Source organism: Macrobrachium rosenbergii, chromosome 43 (genome assembly GCF_040412425.1).
Source record: "Macrobrachium rosenbergii isolate ZJJX-2024 chromosome 43, ASM4041242v1, whole genome shotgun sequence".
NCBI classification, from domain to species: Eukaryota; Metazoa; Arthropoda; class Malacostraca; order Decapoda; family Palaemonidae; genus Macrobrachium; species Macrobrachium rosenbergii.
The window spans coordinates 16,526,231-16,543,713 of record NC_089783.1 but is presented as its reverse complement, the minus strand read 5'-3'; the positions used below and the strand labels follow the sequence as shown (position 1 = coordinate 16,543,713).

The following is a 17,483-nucleotide window of genomic DNA, read 5'->3' as shown; positions in this document are numbered from 1 at the left end:
AAGATAGAATGGGCCTAAATTTAAAACCGGCAGATTTTCAAATATTTAGGATCCACATTACACCAGGAGGGATGGTGTGAAGCCCAGGTTGAAAAGTAGGATAAAAAAAAGCTTGTGGAATATGGAGGGAGGTGACAGGGGTAGGTATGACAAAAAATTGCTAAATTAAGTGAAAATAAAGATCTATTTTGCCATAATCATACCAATGATAATGTATGGTTCAAAAACATAACCATTAACAAGTAAGGAGGAACAAATGCTGGAGCGAACAGAGATAAGGATGCTTATGTAGATTTTGGGATCTCGCTGTGTGGGAGGCTGTAAGTAGAGAAATTACGAGCTAATAAAGCTGGCATCACATCTAGGGTACTGACGAAGAAATTACGAGAAATGTTTGGGTGGTAAAGATTACCGATACAATGAGTGTCATGATGGAGATGGTAAGGGCATATGAAAAGAATATGAAGGGAAAGGAGTGAAGAGGACTTGGGTGGAACCTGTTACATTTAGGGCATGAGGGAGAAAAAGGATAGATAGCATGATAAAGAGAATTTGAAGAATGGTTTAGCAGAAGACACTGTCAATAGAAACAACTAGATAAGATGCATTACGGTAACTGACCCTTTACTTTAGGGATAGCAGTAGGGATGAAGAAGAAGATGACTGCTTTCAAACTCTGCTTTAAGCATCATTTATACCAAAATGTTATAATAAATACTTCTGACTTACTTGCTTTTCCAGACAGAAGTCAGACTCAACCCGAATCTAAAAATTTTGAGGTAAAACTTATCATGCAGATGAGAAAATACAAAATAAGAACTAAATTCCTCTGTAAAAATGGGTTTGTATTTGATCAAGGGCTGCAAACAGCAGTACAGTATTTAATTAACGATTCTTTAACTGTAGTACGACTCCCAAGATAATTTTGCTTGAAAAACAAGCAAATAAAATGAATCACACAACTTACATCTGCTTTCCAGAAAAAATAAGTCTTTGCTGTGGAGGAGGGATGCCTTCCTTCTCTTCTACTCTCTCCTTAATCCTTTCAACTTTATCTGTAGGCTCAATGTCAATCTCAATCTAGATGAAAAACAACAAATATACGTTAGAAAACATGTTGGAATAGTGCACAATCACATAAAACCAAGAGCAACTTCAAATTTCAATCTGTCAAACAAGAAACTGTTCCCTTGGCAGGTTGCATTCTCTTTGAAACATAAAAGCAATTTAGCCTCTGGAGATGAGTACATACATGTATTCCCCAGAGAAATATAGGCACCAAACTTAAGCTACTGCTTCTATTCACAAAATAAATAGATAGACAGATAGAATACACTATTTAGGCCAAAGGCCAAGCGCTGGGAAATTGACAGTAAGAAGGTTTGATAGGTGTAACAGGAGGAAAACCTTGGAGTTGCACTATGAAACAATTGTTAGAGAGGGTGGAAAGACAGGTGGAAGAGAGAGAATATGAAATACAGTAAAAGGAAATAAAAGAGGTTGCAGCTAGGGGCCGAAGGGATGCTGCAAAGACCCTTCAGTATTAATAGCCTACAGTACACTGATGGCACTAACCCCCTACAGGGTATATTCACAAAATAAATTTACCCCAATGATATCTAATCATATAGCTTGTCCTTCGCTTACTAACCTGGATGTAGCAATTATTACACTCGAAAATAATATAACTAAAAACAGCCTCTTAGAGTCATCAAATACTTTAATAACATATTTAATTATTAGATGAAAAAACATTCAAAAGTTTTCAGATGATAAAATGATCCCACCCTTATACCTGAGATACCTCTTACAGATACCTGTACAAACTATATGCATCTTCATGTCATGCGCCAGAGAGAGAGAGAGAGAGAGAGAGAGAGAGAGAGAGAGAGAGAGAGAGAGAGAGAGAGAGAGAGAGAGAGAGAGCAGTTCCTTGGAAAACAATGAAATTTTTTGCTTTCCAACAAAGACAATGAACAGTCCTAAGAAGGCCTTTCATAAGCACTACATCCCTGCAATGCACTATACACTTTTTGTCTTGATTATAACAAATAAAAATATTCTGTAAAAAGCAACTACTGCAGACACTTTGATTAAAATAAGTAAAAGTACTCTAGTTGTTAGCTAACATCAGATCTGCTAAAATATGTAAGAAAATCCAGTACTGACTTCACTGACATTAACCACTCATTAAGATTCTGAGTAGCAGACTTACATCTTCATTCTGACCATTTGGTGCATCTTCATATATAAAATTGGAGCTGTACTGCCCATTTCATATACTGTAATTGTTGTAGCCAGGTAAATTGCTAGCTGATGTCAATTTATGAAACGGCAGATAACAAAAAAATTTCCAACTTATACTTCCAGCAGGATACACAATCTTATAAAAATTCACAACTAATTATGCAAGCATTTACAGTTCTGGCAAATGATTTTAATTATCTTGCAAGCACATTACATCCTACAGTGGAATATTTCCGTTTCTAATGTACATACCTCTTTGCCAGTCAGGGTCTGCAAAAAGAGAGAAGAAAGGAATTAAAACAGGAGCAATTTGTGAACAATAATTTATTTAAAAATAAAGATGATAACCAAATAATGCTTTGTCATCTTATGTACAGATTTAAATTGTATAATATAATCAATACTTCAAGTCCCCAAATTCTTATCATTTGCATTTGACAGTTCAACAAATTAAATATTGTACAGCAGCCCCCCACAACTTACCAAATGCTTCAGGAGTCTGGCCTTCTGATAAGTAACAACAAACAAATAGTATATCCTAAACAAACATATCCTATATTTGACCATTCAAAATATCCCACCGCTTACACAATTACATATGATTTCTAACCTAAGACAAAATGCACCTTATACATTTCATTAAATTTATCCACAAATTGCATAACTTCTAAAAAGGTAGCCTAGCAGAACCCATCACAATAATGTAACCATAAGTGAGACTGATGTGTTTCAGAATCACTTCTAGGAATGTCACTAATTAACAAGTTAGATGTGTGTGACAGCAATACGTGAGGTCATCTATGCACTTGAGTTACTTTTCTGATTAAATACATTTTAGAATCACATAAAGAGCTGTTAATCTGCTCAGTGGTCTGGTAAAACTAAGGTATACTTAACTTAACATCAACCTCACCCTGTATTACCTCATCTGAGGAGAGACCGAATCCCGATAAGGGAGCACTATTACTTATGTGGAATGAAGTTCAAGTAGTCTATACCTTACCGACATTAACAGACATCACCTCATTTATTTCTTTCTTCAATTCTTTTCCTTGATCTGACAGACCATACTGTAAGAGTCACTATTTCATAAATGTAAGACAATACAGTTATTCTAAGTTGGTGGCCATTCATAAAAATGACATTTTTATAATAAAATAAAGTTTTATATATATTTACCCAGTAATTACATAGTTATTAGTTTCACTCGTTCAAGCAGCTTAAAATTTTGAAATTTGAGGGTCGTGCTAGTTCGTTTTGGGGTAGGTGGCATGCCCCACCCACTTTCAGAGGAAAGAAAGGAACAGTTTAGCAAAGAGCTCAATTTGTTTATGTCCTCATGTCTATGCAAGGGGGGGAGGGAGGGCTCCAATCATGAAATTACTGGGTAAGTATAGATAAAACTATTTTATTATAAAAATTATATTTTAATGATAAAATAAGGTTTGTTCATACTTACCTGGCAGATATATATATAGCTGTATTCTCCGAAGGTCCGACAGAATTTCAAATTTCGCGGCACACGCAGTGGCCGGTCAGGTGGTTAGTACCCATTCCCGCCGCTGGGAGGCGGTATCAGGAACCATTCCCATTTTCCATTCAGATTTTCATAGTGCCGTTGTCTCCTGAGGGGAGGAGGGTGGGCACTACGAATATATATCTGCCAGGTAAGTATGAACAAACCTTATTTTATCATTAAAATATCATTTTGTTCATGAAACTTACCTGTCAGATATATATATAGCTGAATCGCACCATTGGCGGTGGGCAGAGACAGCATAGGATTGAGAAACAAAACAATGTAGATGATTACACATCTTGGTTCCTTACCTTTTAGCATAGCTGACTTCGTGATTACTGTCACCCAAGTCTGCGTCTGCTTTACTGGAGTTTCCAACGAGGTAGAGACCTATAAGGTTGGAGAGTTCCAGACGATCTGTCAACGGGACGTGACCACTATGTGCCCAGATCGTAGCCCTCAAGAAGGAAGCAAAGAGACAAAAATAACCACCTGACCTACCAAACATCGTGACTAGTAAAAACTAAGGAAAGGGAAGACTGCCCCACAGTCTACCCACAACCATAAAAACACAACCAAAAATTTTAAAAACTATTCCTAACCATACATTAAAGGATAGGATGGGTACTGCCTCCTTCTCCCAAGATCGTACCAGCCGAAACGTAAGGTCCCAATGAACAGCAAGACTCATACACTGTTCTTACGTCCTTTAGGTAATGAGAGGCGAACACAGAATGACTTCTCCAAAAAGTGGCATTCATAATCTCGTTCAGAGCCATGTTCTTTTGAAAGGCTACTGACGTTGCCACAGCCCGAACCTCATGCGCTTTAACTTTCAAAAGTTCGAAGTCACTCTCCTGACAACTCTTATGCGCTTCCTGAATGGTGGACCTCAAGAAGAAAGCCAGCGCATTCTTTGACATGGGGACGTCAGGTCTTCTCACCGAGCACCATAACCTATCCGCAAGACCTCTCGACTCTTTTGTCTTGTTCAAGTAGAATTTTAGAGCCCGAACAGGGCAAAGCAGTCTTTCTGGTTCCTGACCCAGAATACCCGCCAAACCTTTCAATTCAAAGGACTTGGGCCAGGGGTGAGACGGGTTCTCATTCTTGGCAAGAAACGACGGTTGGAGAGAACACACCGCATCGTCTCCTTTAAAACCAACTGACTTAGATATTGCATGAATCTCACTGATTCTCTTTGCAGTAGCGAGAGCAACTAAAAATAAAGTCTTCTTTGTTAAGTCCCTCAAAGAAGCAGCATGAAGGGGTTCAAAAGGGCTTTGCATCAGGAACTTAAGAACCACGTCCAAGTTCCAAGATGGAACCAAGAACTGAGGCACCTTAGTCGTCTCGAACGACCTAATGAGGTCATGGAGGTCCGTATTGTTGGCGATATCTAATCCTCTGTGCCGAAAGACCGCCGACAACATACTCTTATACCCCTTAATAGTAGAGACTGCCAGCTTCGGAACTTCCCTAAGGAAAAGAAGGAAGTCTGCAATCTGGCTCACAGTGGTCGAGGAAGAGGAAATCCCTCTGCGAGTACACCACTGCCGAAATACGGCCCACTTCGATTGGTAAACTGCGATCGAGGATGTTCTCCTGGCTCTCGCGATCGCTCTTGCCACCTGCTTCGAAAAACCTCTCGCTCTCGCCAGCATTTCGATAGTCTGAACGCAGTCAGACCGAGAGCGGAGAGGTTTTGATGGTATCGTTCGAAGTGGGGCTGTCTGAGTAGATCTGGACGAAGAGGTAACACCCTTGGAAAGTCTACCAGAAGCGACATTACCTCCGGAAACCACTCCTTGTAAGGCCAATACGGAGCGATCAGAGTCATCCTCGTATCTTTGACGACGCTAACTTCCTGACCACTTCTCCCAGGATCTTGAAGGGAGGGAAAGCGTAAAGGTCCAGACGAGACCAGTCCCAAAGAAGGGCGTCTATTGACACTGCTCCTGGATCCAGGACAGGAGAGCAGTAAAGCGGAAGCCTGTTGTTCTTTGACGTTGCAAACAGGTCTACTAAGGACGACCCCATAAACCCCACAGTTTTGGCACACCTCCTGGTTCAGAGTCCACTCTGTCGGGAGCAGTTGATGACGACGACTTAGCAGGTCCGCTCTCACGTTCTGAACGCCTGCTACGAACCTCGTCAAGATCGTAACGTTCCTGGAACTCGCCCACAACAGGATCTCTTTCGCAAGAACGAACAGGGAACGAGAATGAGTGCCTCCCTGTTTTTTCAGGTAAGATAGAGCAGTGGTATTGTCCGCGTTTACCTGGACTGTGCGATCGGACACTTGATCTTGAAGAATCGAAGGGCTAGAAAAATCGCCCCTAATTCCTTCATATTGATATGCCAGGCCACCTGTTCCCCTCTCCAGATGCCTGACACTTCTCTCTTGCCCAGTGTTGCTCCCCACCCCGACATTGACGCGCCGGAGAACAACACTAGGTCGGGTTCGGAAGGCTGAGAGACACGCCCTCTGAAAGCCTCGAGGGATCCAACCACCACCTGAGATGCTCCTTCACTTGAGGGGAAAGTTTGAGAGACAACTCGAGATTTTCCTTGTCTTCCCAGTTGTCTTGCAGGAAGAACTGAAGAGGCCTGAGATGTAGTCTCCTAGGAAAACAAACTTTTCCAGTGAGGAAATGGTCCCCAGCAGACTCATCCACTCCCTCACCGAACAGGTTTCTTTCCCTAGGAAGGCCAGGACTTTTTCGTAGCACAGCTGTTGACGTTCGGGACGGAAAAGCCCGAAAAGCCACTGAGTCCATCTGAATCCCCAGATACACGATGGACTGCGTTGGGGTCAGGTGTGACTTTTCGAAGTTGACCAGCAGGCCGAGTTCCCGTCAGGTTTAAAGTTGCTTGAAGATCCTCCAGACACCTCTCCCTCGATGACGCTTTCGAATCAGCCAGTCGCCCAAGTAGAGCGACACACGCACGCCTGCCAGATGCAGCCACCTTGCTACATTCCGCATGATGACGGTGAAAATCATGGGAGCTGTGGACAGGCCAAAGCAAAGAGCTCTGAATTGATACACCTTTCCCCTCAAGACGAACCTCAGGAACTTCCTTGACTGAGGATGTATCGGCACGTGGAAGCACGCGTCCTGAAGGTCGAGGATACCATCCAATCCCCAGGTCTTAAGGCTCCTAGAACAGACTGCGCCGTCTCCATCTTGAAAGTTTCTTTCGCGACGAAGCGGTTCAGGCTGCTGACATCCAGCACAGGTCTCCAACTTCCCGACTGTTTGGGACCAGGAACAGCCTGTTGTAGAAGCCCGGGAATTCAGGTCTAAGACCTGTTCTATTGCTCTCTTGACGAGCATTTGCCGCTTGTTTTCCTGGACCGCATTTGACGGAGAGAGGTCCAAGGGCTTAAAGGCTTAAGGGAGGGGAGAAAGGAAAGGGATCTTGTATCCTTTCTCTAAAACCGAAAGGGACCAACTGTCTGCCCCTCTCACTTTCCAGACTTCGGAAAACGCAAGAAGCCTGGCACCCACCGGTATCTGGAGGAGAATCACATCACTTCTTGCCCCTACCTCTAGCAAGGGCTTTACCTCTCGAGAGGTTCTTTCCTCGAGAAGAAGGCTTCGAGGATGCTCCGGCACGAAAGGGCTTCTTCATCTTGGGAGAATGTTGACGGTTTGACGTCGTCGAGGTCACAGGAACCGCAGGGCGCTTTGATGACTGAGCCAACAGGTCCTGTGTGGTCTTCTCTTGTAGGCTTGCAGCGATGTCCTTTACCATCGAAGCCGGGAAAAGATGATTGGAAAGGGGAGCAAACAACAGTTCTCCTTTCTGTGCCAAGGAGACGGACTTCGTAGCGAAACCGCAGAATAGAGACCTCTTCTTGAGCACTCCAGTCGCAAAGTGCGAGGCCAACTCGTCAGAACCATCTCGGACCGCCTTGTCCATACAAGACAAGACGCTCAAAAGGTCCGACAAGGAGATCGAGTCCTGACTCCGAGACTTAAGGTCCAAAGCTCCAAGACACCAGTCAAGGAAGTTGAAAACTTCTAACGTCTTGAAAAGGCCCTTCAAAAGATGGTCCATCTCCGTAAGAGTCCAGGGAATCTTGGCTGTCGACAGATGAGACCTCCTACTCGAATCAACGAGAGGCGAAGTCTCCCTTAGATGAGGAAGGAAGACGTAAGCCTCAAGTCTTCTCCGGTCTCATACCACATCGCCGCTTTTCCCGAGAGTCTTGAAGGGGAAGGGCGAAAGAAGACTTTCCTTGAGCCTCATGGAGTCCATCCACAAATGGACTTTCTTGAAGGCCCGCTTAGTGGAGAGCGATTTAGTCATCTTCAGAAATCCCGAGCTTTCCTAGACTTAGTAGAAGTCAGTTGAGAAGGAGGGGAGAGAGGTACTGCCGGTAGAAACTTGTCAGGAAACAATTCCTTCAACAGCTTGACGAGGATCTGGTAGTCCGGCGGCGAGGACTGATCCTTCAACTCATCTTCAGACTCCGAGACCCTGAGTCTATCTCCAACATCGGGCGGGAAGAGCAGAGAGAAGTTGGAGAGGAAACACGCCGCAGGGACCTCTGCTTGGAAGAGGAACTGGCGTGCAAAGCAGCTGGAGAACCAGGAACCACACGAGAGCCGACAGCAACGGCAGGTGGAGCGTCTTGAAGGGAGTCAAAAACGTCCATCGGGCGCCACGCCTGGCAGCATGACGAGCTTCTTGAGCGTCCAGCCGGGCGTCACGTCTGGCAGCATGACGAACGTCATAAGCCTGACGACGAGCGTCATCAACAAAATGAAGAACATGACGTCTAGAACGAAGGAGGGGAGGACGTCCTGGGGTGACGTCAAGACGATCCTCCCCAACACCCCTCTGGGGACGAGTCTAGGGTTCCTTCCACGACGAGCGGGCGAAGCAGACGAAGGTGACGAACGAGGAGCAGGAGAAGGAGACCGCCTAGATCTCTTCACTGGAAGTCTAACATCCTTCCGACGAGGACGGGACCTGGACTCTCTCTCTGCAATGAACGAGGAGAGTTGCTGCTGCATGGAGGCAATAAGGGTCCTCGTTGGTGACGCTCTCTCTCTGGAGAATCACGGAACCTAGAGGCAGAAGGACGAGGGGGCGCCCTAATCCTCTTCTCTTGAGGAGGGAGAGCTCTTGGCGCTCAAAAACGCGTCTTCTTGGGATGACGTCCGGTACTTCTTTGGGGGAACGCATCCACAAACTCTGGCGAGGAGCACAGAGTAGAGAGAGAGGACGTGAAGCGTCCTCCTCCCTAAAGCTTCTCTTAAGAGGGCGAGAGTCTATCTGACGGTTCCAACCCCTGCGTGGGGAGGACGTGTCAGAAGACGAGAAGCAGTCCTTCAGGACCCGAACACGAGATCGAGCCTGGGCAGCCTGGGAAACGTCTTCAGGACCTGCCGAAGGGACGCCAGACCGGTGGGGGTTCCCCGTCACCCTCCTTCGGCTTTCGACATGCTCTCTCCTGAGTCCTGGGAGTCCAGCAGAGGTCCAGGCCTAGAGGCATGATGGGGCCGGGTCTGACGCCCCCTCCACTGCACTGGGGCACTAGTCACTTCACAACACTTATCTTGGAGAGCTGACACCTTAGATTCTAATGCACGAATCGATTCCATCATAGCGGAAAGCATATTAGTCTCCACTGGCACGATCTCAGGGGCAGGAGACAAAACCACAGGGTTAGGATCTAAAGGTACAGGGGAGTTAGGGCCGACATCAACACTTCCGCAAAGAGAAGCACTCCTGGAGGAAGACCTCCTCAGTCGATCACGCTCCAACTTCCTCACATATTTATCATACGCTCTCCATTCATTTTCAGACAAAGAAGCACATTCATCACACCTATCATTCAACATGCATATATGCTTCCTACAGTTAGAACAAATAGTGTGAGGGTCAACCGCAGCTTTCGGCAACCTCACCTTACATTCAGACATCACACACGCACGGTAACTAGCAGAGCTAGACCCAGACATAATGATAATCTAAATCAAAACCCAAAGAAAAGTCAAAAAAAGCGTATGCCGATCTACCGATCCAAAGTCAAAATACCAAAAGACAATGAGATACTCAGTAATTTAGAAAAAGCAAACCTATGACGGAGGTGCAGACAACAGTTGTTGACAACACCGGCGACAGAGAAAATCTGAATGGAAAATGGGAATGGTTCCTGATACCGCCTCCCAGCGGCGGGAATGGGTACTAACCACCTGACCGGCCACTGCGTGTGCCGCGAAATTTGAAATTCTGTCGGACCTTCGGAGAATACAGCTATATATATATCTGACAGGTAAGTTTCATGAACAAAATGCAATTTTTATAAAAGTAACTTGCCCATAGCTGATTCCCACACTGATAGAAGGTGGGAAGGGTTTGACATATTTAACTCAAAACATTATTAATGTTAATGAATTTGAGAGTAGAAAAATTGCTAACACTGAATCAATGCCGGAGCTGCAGGAGAGAAGTGATCAGGAAAAGTCACCTGCAGAAAAGTGAGTAAAGAGGCGTACGCCGACGGAGGGGAAACAGGGTCCGCTACTTCCTCTTCCTCCAAAGAGATTGGCGACAGATCCGCAACAGGCTGGGGTACCGATGGGCCTTTCTTAATTAAGCCCAGGATATTGTCCAATTTGCATTGGATCGACTGAACAGAGGATCCAAAACAGAAGGCGCAACTGTCGTAGCAGGAGCAGGTAGAACCAAAGAAGACACGGGCGCTGCCAGAGAAACGGACAAAATCGGGCGCTTGGAAGTGGAATTAGCTTTGGGTGCCAAAGGAGCATCTTGCTGCAAGAGGGGAACAGGCACCAACGGGTGCTCGGGAGCCGATGGGCACTCAGTAGCCAATGGGCACTCAGGACCCAATGAGCGCTTGGGAGCTGACGGGCGCTCGGGAGCCAAAGAGCGCTCAGCAAAGAGGCGCTCAGGAGATGATGGACGCACAACAAATGAATGGCGCTCGGAGGGAGCCACATCAGAAGAAGCACCAAGAACCACTGGAGAAGGAAGTTCTGGTGCCACTGGGTCCCTTGGTGCCAAAGACGACATCTCCGCCAACAAAGATTCAGGAAAAGCAGATTGTACAGGCACTACAAGAACAGGAGTTAGGCGCATGGGTGCTGGAGAGCACTCCGACATCACAAAAGATGTGCGCTGAGAAGACGACAAAGTTCTCGATGGCGAAGAGCGCTTCCGAGAAGTAGCGTGCTTAGAAGGTAGAACTTGTCCCACTAACACTGGATGATCCTGGGAGAAACATTCTGGACTGTCCCAGAAGCTAAAAGAATGAAGACGTTCTGGAGGAGCCTCTTTAGCCTTCTTAATCGGAACAGCAGAAGGCTGAGAAGCACCCACAGCACATCTCTTCAGAGGACGAGATTCGCCTTGCCATTGGCACCTAGGACTGGAGCCATTGCTGGAAATACTAGAGGACAGACGATCCACTTCCATAGAGACACCTTTCCAGTGACGCTCTGTCGTAACCTGGGAATCGGCAACAGGTACGACCTCCTTTGGGCTGCCAGTTTGGCTCCTCCCAGGTTTAGGGGAGTTTGCCAGGGACCTTGGCCTAGGAGAATCAGCGGGACAGACAGCCACCTCCTCCACTAACACTTCACTATCACCTTCCACATTCACTTTGTCCATTAGGACTTTAACAGAAGCACCAATTTTCTCCATCGTGTCAACGAGTAATCCAAACTTAAGGTTAATTCTCAATTCAAGGCTGGTAATGAGGTCGGGATCAGGAGTAAGGGAGTCAGGGTGCGGAGTAATTGGTACAGATTGAGACATGGGATCAGGTGGAATAAAGGATAAAGAATCAGAATTATCAGACAAAGATTTTGCCGACACCTGACTAGCTAAAGTCTTACTACTAGCTCTAGCCGCTGCTTTTCTCTTTTTATCCCGGTCTAATTTCGTCAAATGACTATTTACAGATAGTATGAGGGTCATAACAGGCTTTAATCAGTATCATATTGCAGCCTTTATTGCAATACCTAACACTTTGAGAGCCCGAGTCGGACATACTAGTAAGTCGAGTCAAAGAAAGTCCAAATAATTGTCAAATTAGGTAATACTAGTCTTCATAGAAAACCTGACACTAATTGTGCCGAAAAGGCTACCATAAAGCGAATACTTTACCAATGATCCAAGATCAACAGAGAAGAGAAATTTCAAAAAACCGCTGCTGCCAATCACTGTGACCACAGCCATCAGCCAGCAGAAACATATTGAGGTCGTTTGCTAAGCTGGTTCCTCTCTTACCCTGAAAGTGGGCGGGGTCACTCGCCTAGCCGAAACAAAAGTAACGATACCGCGAATTTCAAAATTCTAGCTGCCGGTTAATAGAAACTTCCTAGCTGCCGGTTAATAGAAACTAATAGCTATGTAATTACTTGGTAAGTAGCTTATATAAAAATATCTTTTGTTATTGATAATGACAGGCTTAACTGATGCAACACAAATCATTATTCCAACTGCTTATCTTTATCCATGTTAAATCATTTTTGTTTGTAATTCACTCATTTTTAGTTCCTCCCGAACCCAAAAATTCCTAGTACTTCACTGAGGTTACCCCATAATTTTTATACAAGAGGCTGGGAAACACAAAATGGGTGATATGCGCCGACAACAATTGTCTAAAATACATAAAACACGACACTGGTAGTCATTATAGCAAACTGGCTTTCCACAATGGAAAACCAGATTTTCGGGGGCTATTGGCGCCGAAAAGCGCAGATTTTCGGTTATTGGCACCTCTGTTAGGTATGTATCAGCGCCAATACCCAATTATCGGCGCCGATAAGCGGAAATCGCCGATTTTCGTCGCTAGACAAGCGCCATAAAACCGGATCGCTGTTAACCAAGCCCGCCATTAACCAGGGACTGCCTGTACATGCTTTTTCTAATAATTTATTTTATTTTATTTTGTAAAATTATAATTACAGCTCACACAATATCACAAAAGATAAGAAATAAAATCAGTAACAAAGTCTGAGCATATTTGTTGTAAAATATGCATGTAAATTTACTAAGATCGGGAAATGCAGTAACTTTTTTTGGATTTATACATGTTTTTTCTAATATTTCTTTGCAAAATTACAATTATAACTGACATATTGTAAAAGATAAGAACTAAAACCAACAGCAATCCCTGGGTACATTTATGAGCAAACAATAAAAAGACGTCATGGGAGAGAAAGAGCAAGACATTTCCCCTTCAAGGCAAGAACAATACTAAATTCCACGAGATGCCCACGACTGAGCTGAGCTGAATTCTTTAGGTGCCACAAATTATTTATGGGCCATTGAAGTATTGGAAACTTTTCCACTTGATAAAGCCAAATCACATAGTGCATAATATTAATTCCCCACAGAGACGATCCGTCCACCAACCAAAACCTGTTTTAGATCCTGTTGAGAGGGTCTGTCCATTAAGGGTTAAGTCCATGCTTCTGATGTTTAGTGTTGTGGGGGGGTGGGGGGTTCACAGGGGTTGAAGCTCCCCCAGCCAGGTCAAAGCACGGCACCCTAAGACAAGGTTAGGAAGGACAGGTCTGCTTAGGTTGGGGAATGGCATAGGTTTTTCTTCGTCAGCAGAACCTGTGACTGTCATTCTCAACTAGCCCCCGTATAGCATTAGCCCAGGTTAAACAAAACTGCGGCTAAAATTGCTTGGAAAAAGAGTCTAGCCTTTAATAATATGCCCAGGCATCCTCTGCTATAAATTCCCCTTGAATCCAAATTCTACCATAACTGACTGGGATAGAATGTAGAGTAGGGGGGTCACGAAATATTCGGGAGGGTCCAGGTGGGGCAAAGCCCCCCTAGCTAGGTTAGAACACACGTCCATGGTTAGGTTATGTAAAGGTAAGTCTGGTTGGGTTATATTCCCTCACAAATGCCTACAACAGCAAAATCCAAAGCTCTGCAGCTAAGCCCCACCCACTGCTTACGTCACAACCGTTCCTTGAAGCTGATTGGCTGGCAATGGTTTTAAAAAGTTGGTTAATCTTTGGTTCTTTTCATCTTCAATAGTTTAGCAAAACAGAACTAGTTGTTTTACTGAACTAAAATAAGTTCTGCTGATTATCAAAAGGAAACCCCCTGAAATAAAATCATAATACACATCCCCTAAAAATGGTAAAAAAATAGGAAAATATGAATGAAGTCAGTGGTGTTCCACGATGCTGCAGTGTAGTTTATCATAAATGAGGTTCACCGGCCACAGAGGTGACACAAGGAATGTCTACGTTCAAACTGGTGCACGTGAATTACAAAAATTTAAACACAAAGACTGTCACAGAGCTATGCAAACTGGTATTTTATATGGATTTCAGGAAATTTGACTACATTTTAATAGTCATAAAATCGATTTCATTGCAATCATTTACACATTCGGTGGGATGACAAGCAGTGACAGCACTCTTCAAAACCAGAATAGGCCTATGTTTAGCTTAAAGTCACAGTATGACAGGCTATAAGCATCATACCGGATATAATTTGCTGAGAATTTTCTTAATGACATTATCTCCTTTCGAAATAATATAATTATAAAGAAAATGACGATGCCCTATGTCTTTTTGTCGGTATATGCATCTTATGATGTTTGGATTATAGGCCTATCTTATATTCAGCTGTTTTACTGTTGTCGTGGTTATCCTTGTTTTTGCTGCTGCTGTTATGGTTCTTGTTGTGTTGTGTCTTCGAAAACTTTTCACATGGTTAGCTAACATTGCAGAATAAACATCAACCTATTCATACAAGAATAGAGAATTATGTGCATACTGTTGTTAACTGAAATTTAGTCATTTGTTATAATTAATCAAGATCTTTACGAATACAGTCTACGCTAGACTAGAATATTCTCCTAGCAACAAAGACACAGAGAGAGAGAGAGAGAGAGAGAGATTTACTGACACTTATCTATCCTTTTGTCCAACAGGGTAATCTGAGAGAACCCCCTAAAATCAAATAAATCATGGGCTACTCTCAAGACACATTTGAGACATGCCATACATGGCTTATCCAGCTATTATTTTTTTTCTTATTTCGTTATGTACCTTATGATGCTTCCAACCATAATCTTCATTGCCACCGAAGCCTTATATTTCATCAATACAGCAATATAATTTGTTATCCCTTTTGTAAATATAATTACTATACAATTTATTGAGAGCAATTAGATAGTTGCGTGCGTGGCCGAGACATCCCTACGATCGGTCTGTGTGCCATCAGCTACGTGACCACAAGTTTTACTATTATTCTCTGTGGTATAAGTGGTGTTCTAATTACTATGGCCACTGACGAGTGTACACTTACATATACATCCCACCACATGCATATACATTAGGCCTATATATTGTGGGGTCGAAGCTACTATACTGGTTAGATACTACTCTATTTCTAACAGATATGGTAGAAAGCTATCTGTAATAAGACACTGACATGTAAGCCTGTGCCCTGCCACTGCCACAAAATATAAGAATTTGATGTGTAGGCCTATGCCCTGCATTGCCTTGGAAACTGGTTTTTTCTACACTTTTAGGGGTTCTGATACTGGCGATGCATTTGTTTGTTGTCGGCCAAATGGAATGTCCCTTCGCCGTGTTTAGTACTGCCCCGGGGGGCGGGTACCCATACGTTAACAAGTTATTGCACTTGCCGGACGGGATATGAACTGTTCCAAACAGACGTCCCGGTGCTCTGTCTCGTGAAGATCGCTTATGGAAACCCATTGTTGGGTGGACTTCAGGGGTTAATTATAGGTTAATTACATTCGTGAGACAAAAATTGAAGGTAAATCCATAATTAGCAACTAAAAAACTGTGGAAAAAGTCAAGTTAGAAGGAAACTGCCGCCGCGGAGCTACTACTTAGATCTCCCTCTAGCTGCAAAGGGCCATGAATTTTGCTATAAGCCTACAATAGCCCTGAACCCTTAGTCTGTATTCACTCCCTAGCCTGTAGGATAACAAAACGCCCGGCCATCCTACAGGCTAGGTCTAGGCTAGCCTCTCCTACAAACTCCACGAGTAAAAAAAGTCTAGCGATGCTAAAAAAGACGCCTAACCATATGACTGCACGTCACTTCTAATGACGACACGTCTACCGTCTAAAAAGAATAGCGACCGTAACATGACATGAGCCTCGCCTCCTGAAGGAAGAAGCATTGACATGACCGACCGTCGACCCCATAGCTCAGTTCAGAACCCCAGAATACCCACATATTTCAACTGAATGGCCCGGCCATATCTGTGGCACCACCCAATTCGTTGCGATGAATTAAGACCAACACAGTCAATATTACCTTAACTTTGATCAGCATTTTGAACCTGTATTGAATTCAATTTGGAGAAGTCAGGGGTCTATACGAGTGCTGGTGCCGTACCGTAACCTGAAGATTTCGGAAGTTGACGGTCGCCATGGGCGAAAGGTCGTCCTTTGAAGTACAGCCTTAGGTGTTCGATTGCTAGGACAATCTTCCTTATTGATGTGTTCATTTAATAGTTTTTTTTTTTTTTATTAACTCGGTGTTGAAATTTCCGAGAAGAATACTCGTATTTGTTGCTGTATGTCAGTTGCCATTAGATGAGTAAAGAAAGTTATAGAACTGTTGATGGTTTTTAAGAACTTTATCGTCAGCAAACGCTTCCGTCAAAATGGTTTGCAATGGAATGTAAGGTGAAAATCTTTATATAAAAGTCAGTGCCATATCAGTCTCTCGTTAAAAAAGGGAGCACAGCCCTACGAATTCGAGAACGGCATTTGTCTAGAATTATATATCAATTTAAAATCACTGCAAAGAACTTAGTGCAATTCCAAAATAAATGTCAATTCTTTATATGCATGATCAAAGGACGTAAGTGTAGTACGCTTAAGATTTCGAATTAAGGATTTGGCAAACATATGCTCTTTACTATTTCTAAAATAAAACACTGGTTATAGGTGTGTGATTTATGAATTGGAACAGAAAGCTTACTAATCTAAAGGTAAAGAATTGTGAAAAGGAAGATTTGAAGACTGATACTGAGTCACCATGATCAATAAGACCATGGAATCTTTCCTTTCAATGGAAATTATTATACATCTGAAATTCTAATCACACGAATCTGCTGAATATCGCAATGGGATCATTCGGCCCTTTGTACCGTTAGAAACAGTAATAAGATTTTTGTTTTATTTACTATACCATCTAGCAATGGAGAATCACTCAAAGAGGAGTGTGTTGAATGTGAAATACTGAACTAATAATGACAGAAGAAGTTCTTTATCCATTGAGAAGAAATCCAAAATTTTGATCTTCTTTCCTAATGAAAACAAAAATCTGGTCCACTGAAAGACAGCAAGGCAGGTTCTTTTGGTGACCCAAATAGTCAGGACTGATCTGTACTTGTGACTTAATGCAGGGACAGGAAGGATTGCTAAAATGATGCATGGATAATGAAGTAATATCATTACAGTATCATCATCTTCATCCCATCCAACGACGTGTGAAACCTATGGCCTCTGTGAAAATTCGCAACTCATGCTCTTCCTGTGCAGTATCTTCCATAAGCCACTCATCTGACGTTCACATTTAAGAAGGTATGGTCTCTTCTCCATCTCTCCCGGTGGCCCTAGGCGCCCGGCTTACTCTGCCACGTACTAACCTCCCAGGGATTGTGCGTACTATATGCCCAAACCATATCCATCTCCCCTTGAATTTGAAA

The 17,483-nt window shown here is 43.5% G+C and overlaps 1 protein-coding gene across 2 annotated transcripts in view; it reads right to left on the bottom strand.

Annotated features, from left to right (window-relative positions):
• Nedd8 (Nedd8 ubiquitin like modifier) overlaps positions 1–16,435 on the bottom strand; it is a 31,101-nt gene extending 14,666 nt beyond the window's left edge. Inside the window, exons 1-3 of one of the 2 annotated variants that reach the window (XM_067086645.1) lie at positions 16,163–16,435; positions 2,500–2,517; positions 968–1,080 (exon numbers count right to left, since the gene is read on the bottom strand). In XM_067086645.1, the coding sequence (XP_066942746.1) occupies positions 968–1,080; positions 2,500–2,517; positions 16,163–16,198 (167 nt within the window). In that variant the 5' untranslated portion in view covers positions 16,199–16,435. Of the gene's footprint in view, positions 1–967; positions 1,081–2,499; positions 2,518–16,081 lie in introns of both variants that reach the window. The other variant, XM_067086646.1, reaches the window with a different exon arrangement.
• Positions 16,436–17,483: the final 1,048 nt, after the last annotated feature.